Consider the following 14,230-nt stretch of genomic DNA (forward strand, 5'->3'; position numbering starts at 1 on the left):
TTTTTGTTTCTACAAAACTACGAATTGACATTGGGCCAATACATTATCTGCATCATCTGAAGGCTGAAAGCTTGCTAATTTTTAGCCGGCAACTAAAAAAGTTTCTTAATATCAATCGAAAACAAGCATAGGCTGATCAGTTTTCTTCGTCGTAAATGAAGTGAAGTAACCTGTCGAGTGAGAGGAGAGACTTTGTGTAGGTTGACGAAGTTGGCCATGGCTTCTGCATTCGTCATCATGATTAGTCTAAAACATTCGTAGAGATACACGTATACTACAATCAACAAGAGCCAGTTGCCATTTAATACAGAATAAACTAACGGAAAAGGGAGAGTCGGCTGATCTGTTTAAACAGCCTCAAAAACACCGAGTTTAAGATATCACATTCGCATTTATGAACCACAAATTACCCCACAAAAATTTCACCTCAACTACCTTAGCTCAAAAACCTCTCTTAAACAGTCAAGTCACAGCATTAACGTACAGCATTTAATACCAACGGCATTTATTATTTTCAATTCAATCCAACTAAATCATTGACTTAAGGACAATAGCCAGAGCCAAAAATTATTTCATCAGAGCTAACATGATTTGTGACATCTTGTAACATGATTCTTTAACCCGATTAAAATAATTACATGGTTGAGGAAAGTACAGCAAACTTTTAAAGCAGTGTTCTAAATTTTTTAAAGATGAGAAAAAAAAACTTTACTTAATTGAGCATTTGCGACTTTAACAATAATTGCTCAAATTTATATATTTAGTGTAGATTTGTATATGGGACAATATTAACAACAAAGGGTACTGCTGTGCAGAAAAGTAATTAACTCTAGGCGCTTCGAATGCAAAATAATTACAACAATTTCTATACTTCGTTTCAGCGAACGCTTTCGATTATGATTCTCGCGTCTCTTCTGTTCCTACTCCAGGAGCTTTAGAAAAAGTTCTGAGACAAAAACCTTATCGCATTGATGTATATATTTTCTAAAAAAAAGTCACGACGATTTCCAAAAGAACAACATGACAGTAAAATTGACCATGGCATCATCAACAAACGTCAGCCAGGATAACAAGTGCATGTAATTAGAAGGTTTAACAGCTCAACAATTAACTGTACCAATCCACCATGTAGGTAGGAACTATATGCTCAACTGGTTTTCTTCTATTCATTCATCTCTGGCCAATCGATACACTCATCGTACAGAGTCGCAAGTAGCATCATTAGAAAGCTCGCCTAGCGTATAATATAAAATTGAAAAGCTTTTTAATTTTTTTCCAAAGTGTTATAGATCAATAAAGATTTGTGGTTGATATATGGTTGATGTGGCAAATGTAGTTGATACATTGAGTGTTTTTTAAATCATAGTATCTATTTAACATTTTTAATAATTAAGTGATTTTGGAAGAGCAGCAATAGCAGGTCTAGTTTTGGTCTAATCGTGGATTTGTAGAATATAAAAGTTGTCTTTTTCAGCTTTTTTGCCGTTTTAGTTACAGGTCGGTATGATTTCAGCACAAAGCACATTATTGAGAATTGCGTGCAAATGAGACCCAATAAATCCAATAAAACTTCAATGAAACGATCATTCTTACGAAAAGTTTAGGGTAACATTTTATTTGCATGCAATTATTACGAAATTTTGAGTTCTGCCTGTATTTGTGGTCATTTTGTAATTTTATGACTTATTCTCACTTATAACAGTTCCAACTGGCTTCCTAAAGAGTTATAATTTAATCTGTTTTTAATAGAAAGCTCTTTAGTTAAAGATGGTTATGACTTCTAAAAGCATTTGCCTTCAAAAAAATAATGCATTTTTGAGCTATACCGCTTCAACTCATCTCTGACATCTTGTAGCTTAATCTCAGTAAAGAGGGGTCACATCTTCTTTTGAATAAAGTAAAATTTGGCCTCAATTGTGGTTTTACTCTGAAAATGGTTTCTGACACTAAGAGTTATAGTTTTTTGGTAGGTTTGTGAGGTTCTTTTTAGTTCTCTTGTCACGTCACATTATCACGCTAATGACAGTTCACATAATTACTGAAAGATGACACAATTCGACATATAAAACGTTTTTAAATAAATTCTGGTTTTGAGGGGTTTTACAGAGTTATCTCTGTTATTTTTTAATTATAACAGTATTTTTAGTTCTTTTCGTAGTCGTATCACATAATCTGATTAAAAGGAAAGTCTCAAAGGCTTCTAATGGAGTCACATACAAACCTATCGAATGATTGAAGCTGATAGATAATAAATTTCATGAGTTAGAATTCTATTGTTTTGAAAAACGTAGGTGTTTTTTAAACTTTGCCCTTGCTGTTCTTTTCTTGTCTATTTGCGGATAATATGTGAATTTTCTTACTTCCGGATTTGGTTATGAAAAATGAGCGTCAAAGTTTTTGAGAGAGAGAAAGAGCGCATGTACCAATAAACAGTAGACCTGGTAACTAATATTATTAGAACAAAGTATAACATGGGGCTCTAAGAAATTGGAAATTTAAATAAAATCCAAAGAATCGAGAGGAAAAACTCACCTCTTTGACTTGACCAGAACACCATTAGAAGATAAGCAACCATAAAAACCAGACAGTTCAACAAAATTAGAAAAATCAAGAGCACTCCAAGTGGTAGCTATTTTTTCGAATCACATGTTGAATGACAGCTTTGGATCAAATGCAGTAAAAACAAAACCCTTACAAACTAGGAACATTCGTGGAAATATGCGGGCCGGCAGAGGCAGGAAATAATGAAATTTTGGAATAGGTGAAACAATTTGATATTTGCAAAAATATAAGATTCGCTCTATCTACTTGGTCTCAATGTATCCGCCAATGTAACAAAGATGCTATTGCCAATAATGGCTTGTATAATTTCATCATACTTCAGGCGTTAAAATCTTTATATTGAGCCAATATCTAACTAACCATTATTTGCAACCAAATTGCAAAAGAAAGCTGGGTGAACATTAAAGACAGAGGCATGAACAAAAAAATTGCCCAAACTCATGGAGCTGATGTCCCCAAGTGCTGTTAAAATTTATCTACTAACTCGCAAAAATCAATGAAAAATAGCATGGCCCCAATAAATTGAATAACTGCATAACTTAAAAAATTGCAAGATTCACTACATATTTTTTTCGAAATGGTATCAACAACAAAGAAACCTCAAAAACTGGAAACCAAGAAATGTCCACGAAACCAAGATGCTATTGCCAATAATGGCTTGTATAATTTCATCATACTTCAGGCGTTAAAATCTTTATATTGAGCCAATATCTAACTAACAATTATTTGCAACCAAATTGCAAAAGAAAGCTGGGTGAACATTAAAAACAGAGGCATGAACAAAAAAATTGGCCAAACTCACGGAGCTGATGTCCCCAAGTGCTGTTAAAATTTATCTACTAACTCGCAAAAATCAATGAAAAATAGCATGGCCCCAACAAATTGAATAACTGCAAAACTTAAAAAATTGCAAGATTCACTACATATTTTTTTTCTAAATGGTATCAACAACAAAGATACCTCAAAAACTGGAAACCAAGAAATGTCCACGAAAAACAGTTTTTAAGGAAGCACTTCTTCAATCAAAATTTGACCAGCTTAAATACCAGAACACTTTTAAAAAAATTGTGAAGAACTGTGCAATTTTGGGCTCAAAACTTAAAGAAAAAACTTTTCACCTTGATTTTAAGCCTTCATAGCATCTTCAGCACAAAATAAAATTGAAATACTACTAAAATAGCATAGGGCCTCTAATGAAACTTAATGACTACTCGGGCATGTTTCGGGCACCTTGCAATTTCGATAATTTACTAAATTAAAAACAAAATCTAAAAACCATAAAAATTCAAAAAAAAAATTGCTGCCAAATGTTTCCAAACTATTAATCAAAAGGCTAGCAGAAAAGTTTGGACATTAAGGAGATATATAGAAAAAAAATATCGCAAAAACTGTTTAAAAACTTGAAAAAATTAACAAATAATACTAAGTTTCTGTGACTATGCACTCAGAAACGTTTCCCTGCTGCTAGAGTATATTCAGCAAATCATTTATGATTTTAAAAGTTCTATTTGCTCATAAAGTTAAAAAGACAAAAAAAATTCCAAAAGCGAAAAAAATTGCATGTGACTTCAAATTTTGATGTTTAAATCGGCAGTAGCACAAAATGAAGGTCATGAAAATCGCTGAACATAAAAATTGTTTACCTCAAAGCCAAGAGATCAACAAAAATTGACCTCGGCAAGAAGCCAACCAGAAAAAACTGCACTTTTTTGGATTTAAAGACGTCGAAAAATGATCTTTTCACAATCAATGTTTTCCTTCGAATCAACTTCAGCACAAAATGCGCTTGAATGACAACCAGCATAAGCCCTCTAAAGAAACTTAATGCCCCCTGGGCTTTACCTTTAATCACATTTTGAATGCTGAAAGTCATCAAAGAATGAGTGAAAAGAATTAGTAAAAAAAGACAGAGCACAAAATTAATCCAAATTTTGAACAAAGCTGGATCTATTCTGCACCCCTCCCAGCATATAACTTTTACAACCCCATCCCACGTGCTATTTTTGTACATAGTAACGCGCTATGTAACTGGGGGAACGAAAAACATTGGGGTCCGCAACAGAATAGATTCCGCAAGCTAATGAATTCATAGTCCCTCACTTTTGAGACTTTGTTGATAGAGGCAAAGCTGTATTAGTTTCTTGTCCTCCTGAGCTGGCGGAACCTCCATTTGTAGCTGCCGAGTTGTTGTGTAACGTGGGATCAAGTCTCAGTGCCTCCAGTCTGTCTCGTAACTCACTCGCCGAGATCTGACCCTATGATTTAAAAACCAAAATGAGACCACAATTCAAACAATCATTCATCACCAATTAAGAATCGCCATTTACAAAACTATAGAACTTCCTACACTACACAAACTCTGGCGAAGATTCTGCTAACGACTAACAGACTACATAAAGCATTGAAAAATTTAAGGTCGTGCACCTAGCGTCTATTAAATTGCACCTCTTAAGAACGAGTGAGGGCGACACGCAATCAACATCACACAAACAAATATATTATGGTTATGAAAACCACCTTTACTAGTTTATATGTTGATTAGATTCATCAGAAATTGTCAAGTAGACAGTATATATTCACAACATGCGTAAACTCGAATAGCTGTCAGTATAATTTGATCAGCTTGAGATAATAGAAACAGAAACAATCAGCACATAGATCAAACCTTCCCAGCCATCTCCTAAAAGGCAGAAAAGGTAAAATCAATAACAAAGTCAGTAATCTCTTAAGCTGCGGCAAGTGTACCTCATGGAGTCGGGACAAAACACCCAATGCCAAAATACCCAAAATAAACCAATATTTTACCCCAATGTAGAAAATATGGGAACGATTATTTAGCATAACATTGTCTAAGTTAGTTCTAGAACGTATTTAATTATATTTGTCAGGTTTTAAATGTAAAACTAGGTGCATTCGGCCATGCCTCAGCGGCCCATGATATGAAAACTATCACAACCGAACGTGGGATCCGCTTAATATGATAATTTATCCGCTTAATATGATAAAACTTGATTGTAATACAGCCTGCAATCGGATTATTAAACGAAAAGATCAAAGGAAATTGGTATAACGACATTTCGTATATTGGCTCATTGGGTATCTAGGCACTGGTCGTATTGTCATGTAACGTACCTCAGGTAGTTACTCCTGAGGAGTCATTTTAAGGTGAGCAACTTTCTGCTCAAGTTTGACGAAGTGCAAAAGATACTTCACAGAATGGCCTGTTGAATAAAAGTTTCGATTTCACTAAGTACAAGCTTACCGGAGAAAACAAAAATTAAATTATTCAATGCAATTGTATTTGCATGTGACTTCAAATTTTGATGTTTAAATCGGCAGTAGCACAAAATGAAGGTCATGAAAATCGCTGAACATAAAAATTGTTTACCTCAAAGCCAAGAGATCAACAAAAATTGACCTCGGCAAGAAGCCAACCAGAAAAAACTGCACTTTTTTGGATTTAAAGACGTCGAAAAATGATCTTTTCACAATCAATGTTTTCCTTCGAATCAACTTCAGCACAAAATGCGCTTGAATGACAACCAGCATAAGCCCTCTAAAGAAACTTAATGCCCCCTGGGCTTTACCTTTAATCACATTTTGAATGCTGAAAGTCATCAAAGAATGAGTGAAAAGAATTAGTAAAAAAAGACAGAGCACAAAATTAATCCAAATTTTGAACAAAGCTGGATCTATTCTGCACCCCTCCCAGCATATAACTTTTACAACCCCATCCCACGTGCTATTTTTGTACATAGTAACGCGCTATGTAACTGGGGGAACGAAAAACATTGGGGTCCGCAACAGAATAGATTCCGCAAGCTAATGAATTCATAGTCCCTCACTTTTGAGACTTTGTTGATAGAGGCAAAGCTGTATTAGTTTCTTGTCCTCCTGAGCTGGCGGAACCTCCATTTGTAGCTGCCGAGTTGTTGTGTAACGTGGGATCAAGTCTCAGTGCCTCCAGTCTGTCTCGTAACTCACTCGCCGAGATCTGACCCTATGATTTAAAAACCAAAATGAGACCACAATTCAAACAATCATTCATCACCAATTAAGAATCGCCATTTACAAAACTATAGAACTTCCTACACTACACAAACTCTGGCGAAGATTCTGCTAACGACTAACAGACTACATAAAGCATTGAAAAATTTAAGGTCGTGCATCTAGTGTCTATTAAATTGCACCTCTTAAGAACGAGTGAGGGCGACACGCAATCAACATCACACAAACAAATATATTATGGTTATGAAAACCACCTTTACTAGTTTATATGTTGATTAGATTCATCAGAAATTGTCAAGTAGACAGTATATATTCACAACATGCGTAAACTCGAATAGCTGTCAGTATAATTTGATCAGCTTGAGATAATAGAAACAGAAACAATCAGCACATAGATCAAACCTTCCCAGCCATCTCCTAAAAGGCAGAAAAGGTAAAATCAATAACAAAGTCAGTAATCTCTTAAGCTGCGGCAAGTGTACCTCATGGAGTCGGGACAAAACACCCAATGCCAAAATACCCAAAATAAACCAATATTTTACCCCAATGTAGAAAATATGGGAACGATTATTTAGCATAACATTGTCTAAGTTAGTTCTAGAACGTATTTAATTATATTTGTCAGGTTTTAAATGTAAAACTAGGTGCATTCGGCCATGCCTCAGCGGCCCATGATATGAAAACTATCACAACCGAACGTGGGATCCGCTTAATATGATAATTTATCCGCTTAATATGATAAAACTTGATTGTAATACAGCCTGCAATCGGATTATTAAACGAAAAGATCAAAGGAAATTGGTATAACGACATTTCGTATATTGGCTCATTGGGTATCTAGGCACTGGTCGTATTGTCATGTAACGTACCTCAGGTAGTTACTCCTGAGGAGTCATTTTAAGGTGAGCAACTTTCTGCTCAAGTTTGACGAAGTGCAAAAGATACTTCACAGAATGGCCTGTTGAATAAAAGTTTCGATTTCACTAAGTACAAGCTTACCGGAGAAAACAAAAATTAAATTATTCAATGCAATTGTATTAAGTCACGTACGTTATTCAGGTTAAATTTTGGTGGGGTTGCAAAAAACATTAATCAAAACTTTGGAAAAACAATTGAATTGGGCAATTAAAACCTGTTTTAATAGGAGAAGGTACGATCGGTTCACAGATCTCAAACTTAAAAATTTTATCCAATTCTTTTCCTTTTAAAATATCGTTGCACAAACTATTTTTTCTCTTACTCAGCAACGATCTTCCAGTATATAAACATGCATCTCTCTCTCTCTCTCTCTCTCTCTCTCTCTCTCTCTCTCTACAATGAGAATAAAATAACATGACAGGTCAAATAAAGTTAGGTTTGATTTAGGTTTGATATAAGGAACAATAAATTTTTAGCTGATTCTTCAGTTGCACTAACCATTCCAATCAATAATATTCTGCCCTCTAATATCAGACTGAAAACAACATCGAAAGCTTCCTTGAAAAAGGAATTAAAAGAAAATTTTTGAAGGATTTTTTGAAGGAACCAAGAAAAATTGATGTACAAGATGTCATTGAAAGCATACGAATTTAATTTTTATTTTAGTTCCTTAAATTACTAATTGAGTGATTCTCTTTTCAATTTTACATAACGATATATTCAAAACTTAACATTGCCTCTTCACTATTTGCATTTTATTCTTATGTGTATTAAAGAAAATTAACATTTTTAACGTTTTTTTAATGAGCGAACAAATTTATAGTTATCATATATAGGAAATAAAAAACATTAAACAGCTTACGACAATCGAATTAACAAGAAGGATCGGCTCGTAAATTCTGCGCATTGCAAACAAAAACCTGACACACTCTGCAAAAAAATCAAAATGTGTTGAATTAAGAGCGCTTGCCGTCAAAAATGCAATCATGAATGAAATCGCATTTAAGGCAAAAGTATTTTAAAACGAAAAGGTTGACGTCAAAGCACCGATTGACTAGATGAAGTTATCATAAAAACTTTTTGTTTTAGCCATAATTTTTTTCAAAAACTATATTGACTGCTGAAATGGGTCACAAACTAATTTGGCGTATTCGTATTTGAATTGCACTTTTCTCAAGGTGCATGAAATTTTTATTCAGATCCGTACAATAGGTGTCACAATACAATTTTTTTGACAAAATATAGCGAGACCAGAACTGAAATAAAATCTAAAGCTCTGCATCAAAAGCTTGAAAACCCTTGACTAGGCCATTCGACCAAATGTACAAATTGTGCATCTAATTAAAGAATAAAGTTTTACAAAGGAAGCAGATTAAACAAGACCACAAAGGACCGTTCTCAAAACTAGCAATTGATGGCTTTCTCAAGTTAAAAACAACAGGCACGAAACAAAAACCGACATTTAAGCAGCCTGAAAATAGTCAAATTTTCTTCACTAGCTGAAGGCAGACTTATATAAAACGATCAAAAAACACAAAAATTATTACTTAAAAACTTTGTTAAGATTGTTACGATCTGATTTTTGACTTCCAAATGCAATTTTGAACAATGAGCTACAAAAAGCGGCAATCTAAAAGCCATGTAAATGCCGCAGTATGGGACGATAAAACACTGCCGATAACAATTCAAATAAATGCACCAAATAAGTTATCAAGTGTTCAGCTTCATACATACACAAACTAAAATGGATTGTTGGATTTGCTTAGCGAAAAGTTTCAATTATTATTATCGCGTTCCCTTTGCTTCTCATCGAGCAGCCTTAACAAAACCAAAAACCAACCAAAAAAATAAAAATTTAACTCACGTGATGCGTATATTTTCTACAAAAAAATTGAAGATTTTCCAAGGAACATGACAGTAAAAATTATCATGACAGCATCAGGAACCATCTACCAGGACATCAAGAGCACGTAAAAAGACAGTGTTCATCAGTTCAGCTAGAACATTTGAACAATGATTGCAAGCACAACATAGGCGAAAGATATTTGGACGTCAGCCGCGAAATAGCCTGTTGAAGCCCCCTAGTAGGAGAACGACCAATAGCCGACAAAATACAAAATATTTTCAATTTTAATGTCAGACGATGTCTTTAGCGCCCAGAGGGCATTAAGTTCTCTTAGAGCCTTACGGCCAAGCACTTTCTAAGAATGCGATTAACCAAAACGGTTTTGAGGAGAAAAATGGCAAAGAAGACAACAGGACTAATATAATTGATACAAGCTTCTTTTGAGAGCAATTGAAAAGGAAAACAGATACTCGTTGGCAAAACCAAAAAAATTAATTTGATTACAGAAAATGTTTTTCCCAGTTCTGCATCAGCAGTTACTCTACAACTTCTTAATTCATTTTTTGAAAAAAAATTTAAAACACCCAAGACTGCTCATGATAACAAGATGAAAATGAAACAGCTTAAAATTAACACAACTAACATCTCTGGTGAGATTCCAGTAGTGTTGTTCCAGCTGAGAGACAGGCAATGGAGGTAGGGTGTACTTGTAGAAGGGACGCATGTTCTTGTACACATACACACTCTGCCCACTGGCAACTGCTATTGCTAAAAGACACAACACTAGTTCAATCAGAGAAAAAAAACGCATTGAAAGTTGACAAAAAGTTCTGATATGGTCATCTATTTAAACTGTGACGGCCTTTAACTTCGTAGTATTTCACCATTTTGACTTTGAGACTACTTTTCACCACACTCTTCACATAGCAACAAGGGCGAAAAAAGTTATTTCATTTTTCGGTGCTATTTTAGTCGGTGTTTAACTTGAGTATTCATCAAAAGCAGAAAACATCGCCATTTTAACTTGATTTATAATCACTCAAAACGTCAAAACCAACCATTAAAACTTAAGAAAAGAGAGAATACGACTCAGGATAGGCCAGCTTCGTGTTCATACTGCTTCAATTTAAATACAATCATTGGGGAAAATAAAAAGGAAACCCCAATAAGCATTCGAGATTTAAACTTGAGATGACAGCATTAATTGGTATTCTTTCCAAGGTCGCTCTTTGTCTGTACCCGTAAACGTTATCGACTCCTAAAAGCGACTGCTACAAGTCTTCGAAGCATAACCGAATAACGTCGAGCAAACTGCTCTCAAACTAGTGGGGGCTTCAAACTCTGAAGACCCACCCTTCACGCTATAAATTTGTCTCCAAAACAGTTTCGGTGAATCGCGTAAATAGGAGTGCTTTCCCTGTTTATCCCATTTTGAGGACAAATAGTCAAATGGGTCAGAAGAAAAATCGGACATGCGAAACATCGAATAAACATAGCTGGCAGATTGCCAGAAAATAGCCGCAATAGATTTGTAGATCGGCAGTCTAAAAAAACTAAAAAAGACAGACCAAAAAATTTTGTCTTTTCATTGAAGGCTGATCTGTTATAATTTGATTAAAAATCTGTATAAGTTATTGTTGCCTCTATTAGCTGATCTCAAATAACCTTCATTTAGAGTGACACACACCCACAAGTGAGGAAGTCATTTTTGAGAGTGAGGTAAGTCAAAAGTGACCAAAAATTAATCACGCACATGAACAAAAAAAACTCGCTCCACTAAGCGAAAAATGACGTCACACATGCAATTCAGTTGAAATTGCATGAACGAATGAACAAAAAGCAGATTTTAAATGGTTGTGACGTCATATGGTCGTAACAAAATCTTGACGACGAAATAAAAAACATAGCAGGACAAGTCCTAACGTACAATTCAAAGAATTTTCATTGACTAAATAGAAAAACTAGACCTATAATGGACTATGAGTAAACTGAGAAAACCATTCTAAATTAGAACAAAAAATTAAAAATTAAACAGAAAATCAATGTCAAAATGCCACATGTGAACAAAAAAAACCACTAGCGAGAAATGAAAATTTAATTCAAACAAAAAACAAGGCCTAGAATGAGCTGATAATGGATTGGAAAAACCATTCAGAAAAAAATCCGATCCAAAAAATCGAAAAAACAGTAAAAATCAGAGTGAAATTGCCGCATGTGAACAAAAAACCACTACCGAATTTTTGTTCAAACACCGTTTTCTCACTCTACTTTAAAATTAGAGCAAAACAATTCACGCCGCAAAACCACTCGCTTTTTCTCTCCATTTCCTGTTTCGGCGTGACCAAAATCACTACTCCAATTTGACTTCAAAAATCATGAAAATGTGTGAACAGATCTTAAAAAAAAACATAGCCGGAAGAATTCCGGAAACGACTCGAAGTGAAAATCAATATAAACGCCATCCAACTACTCATCAAACAAAACGTGCCTTCACTAGTTTATGATTATCTTGAAACAAAGTCATGAAACAAAATAGTAAAAACAATAAAATCAAATCTGTTAAAATATGATAAAAAATCTGATCAAATTTTGTTATAAATTGAGATCCCGAAAAAATATCTCTGCCAAAATAACTTCATCAAAACAACTAGTACTTACAAAAACCACTTATGTGAATATTGAGAAAAATACTTTGGGCTAAAATTATGAAAAAAATAGCTCAAACAACTTTCACTGAAAAACTGGAAAAAATTACTAAATTCTTTAATATTTCAAAAACATATAAATCCAAAGAAAAATTCCCTTCAGCCAAAAGGGTATCCAGATGCTCGCAAAACAATAGGCAAGTCATAATAGGCAAAGAAACTTAGCAAAAAACAGAAAAAAAAAGAAAAACTGCAAAAAATTAAGAAAAATAGTTCCAAATTTCGCTATTTTTTGTCATATTCCTCAACAAAAAAATGATTCTCACCCACAAAACTGTAACCAATTGTTATCATAAAATTGCTCAAGTAGAAGGGGTTTCTTCAATACCCATTTGAACCAGTAAAACAAAATAATCGTCAAGAAAACGCAAAAATTAGCCCGAAAATCAGCAAAATACATTAAAAACCTCCGAATTATCATAAAATTCATATGAATTTCCAGAAACCTTCAAACCACTCCCGAAACCAGTCTAAAATTAAAACAAAATCATAATCAAACCTCTGAACCAAAATAAATGAAAAAAACTGCTTTAAAATGCCGCACGTGAACGAAAAAATTTCGCTCGCTTAGAGAAAATTTTTTCACACATCAATTTCTCGCTCTCTCAAAAACAGCGGTATGAACAAAAACCACTCTCTTTTCGCTCCGCTCTTCACTTTTGTTCAGCAGCAAAATCACTCCAAATTTTTTCACGCGTTTCATTTCCCGCTTCAAAAATCACTCCAATAAAATTGATTAAAAAAAAAGGACTTCTCCAATACTCCTCTTCGAGTCGTAAAAAAGACAGCGCCCCAATACAATTCAAATTCTTTGAATTGTAAAAAACCAAGAGAAGGCCAATAATAGCCCCAGCTATCGTTGTACGGCTATTAATAAAGACCACAGGACTAATGTAATTGCTACAAAATTTGTCTGAGAGCAATCGTACGCTTGATATTCTTAACTACACAGCACTTATACAGAGGTGTTTGTATTTATACCACTAACCTTTTATGCAAAGTCAAGGGAAAATTTATGGAAAAAGAAGCTCTAAAGCGGCCCCTCACACAGGCTTTCAGCCTTTTGGTGCTCGCGCGGTATACATGAATGATGACTGTATTCTTTGTATATCGCAAACGAATTTATTATTATTATTACCTGGAGTTCTGGGCATGTTGTTGTCAATGTAAAGAGCACAGATGCCAGTAGGGAAGTCCAGTATCTGGTTCTCCATCTTCATCTGTGTGCCTTGGAACACCTTCAGCTTCACTGAGACACCACTCGACTCCTCAGCCGCCAAGTCCAGCTTGCCAAAGTCAGCTAGGATCAACTGCAAAACAAAATTGGGCTATACCAGAGAAATAATATATACCACATTCAATGTTACAATTAGCGTTAATGAAAAATTTTCAACCATCGAGGAATCATCAACACAATTTACCGGCAATACTGGTAATGTACATCAAATTTTGATGTCATCTAGAAGTCTTATGTTACAGCAGGGTACATCCACCAACACATTAGCATGTCCGTCATAAAAAAGGCCACACACGTTGTTCTGTATAGCTTTAACCCTCCCAATTTAATCGTCACAAAAAACTTTTCCAATCTTCAAGCCAAACTTTTCTTCTTTCGGATTTCCCGCAATCTAGATTTAATGTTATGAAATATCGCATTTTCGAATTTTTTAGCAATTCATTTCTATCTGTGTTGATTTGTGAGGCAACTACCCCAAAAACTCCATTTAAAAATTGGCAAAAATTACTAATCACATCCTCGGAACTGTCTGGCTCAAAAACTAAACCAAAGCACGAAAAGGTTGAAACCAAGACAACAAAAAAAATCTTATGAAAAGGCTAAAATAAAATGTAAAAATTTTTCCGTAGCAATTTAACATATCATTTTTAACTTAACAAACAGTTTCGACTTTGGGATGGGACACCCAGCTGAGCCCATAACACAAACTATACCAGCTTGGGAACCATCTGTGTGCGCACACAATCTTAATTTACAATCGCTTGTCAAGTCAATCCAGAACTGGTCAAGCGATATTTTTCAAGAAAATGGTCAAGCGATATTTTTGCATAACAAACACTCACAAGTCTACAACAAATTTTCAGCCCTTTTATCCAGAGTAATTAAAAACTATCTATAAGAAAAGAAAAACTTCGAAACTAGAAAACTGAAAGATGTCCAAAAAAACTGAAAAAA

The 14,230-nt window shown here is 34.6% G+C and overlaps 1 protein-coding gene across 1 annotated transcript in view; it reads right to left on the reverse strand.

Moving 5' to 3' along the window:
• The window catches only part of LOC142346286 (BBSome complex member BBS1-like), a 176,788-nt gene that overhangs the window by 150,210 nt on the left and 12,348 nt on the right, over positions 1 to 14,230 (reverse strand). The window contains exons 3-10 of the mRNA XM_075398800.1: positions 13,178 to 13,349; positions 9,978 to 10,102; positions 6,973 to 6,987; positions 6,408 to 6,562; positions 5,571 to 5,586; positions 5,228 to 5,242; positions 4,663 to 4,817; positions 171 to 246 (exon numbers count right to left, since the gene is read on the reverse strand). Coding sequence (XP_075254915.1) covers positions 171 to 246; positions 4,663 to 4,817; positions 5,228 to 5,242; positions 5,571 to 5,586; positions 6,408 to 6,562; positions 6,973 to 6,987; positions 9,978 to 10,102; positions 13,178 to 13,349 — 729 coding nt within the window. The remainder of the gene's footprint in view (positions 1 to 170; positions 247 to 4,662; positions 4,818 to 5,227; positions 5,243 to 5,570; positions 5,587 to 6,407; positions 6,563 to 6,972; positions 6,988 to 9,977; positions 10,103 to 13,177; positions 13,350 to 14,230) is intronic.

Source organism: Convolutriloba macropyga, chromosome 9 (assembly GCF_964194025.1).
Source record: "Convolutriloba macropyga chromosome 9, txConMacr16.3, whole genome shotgun sequence".
Lineage (NCBI taxonomy): Eukaryota > Metazoa > Xenacoelomorpha > Acoela > Convolutidae > Convolutriloba > Convolutriloba macropyga.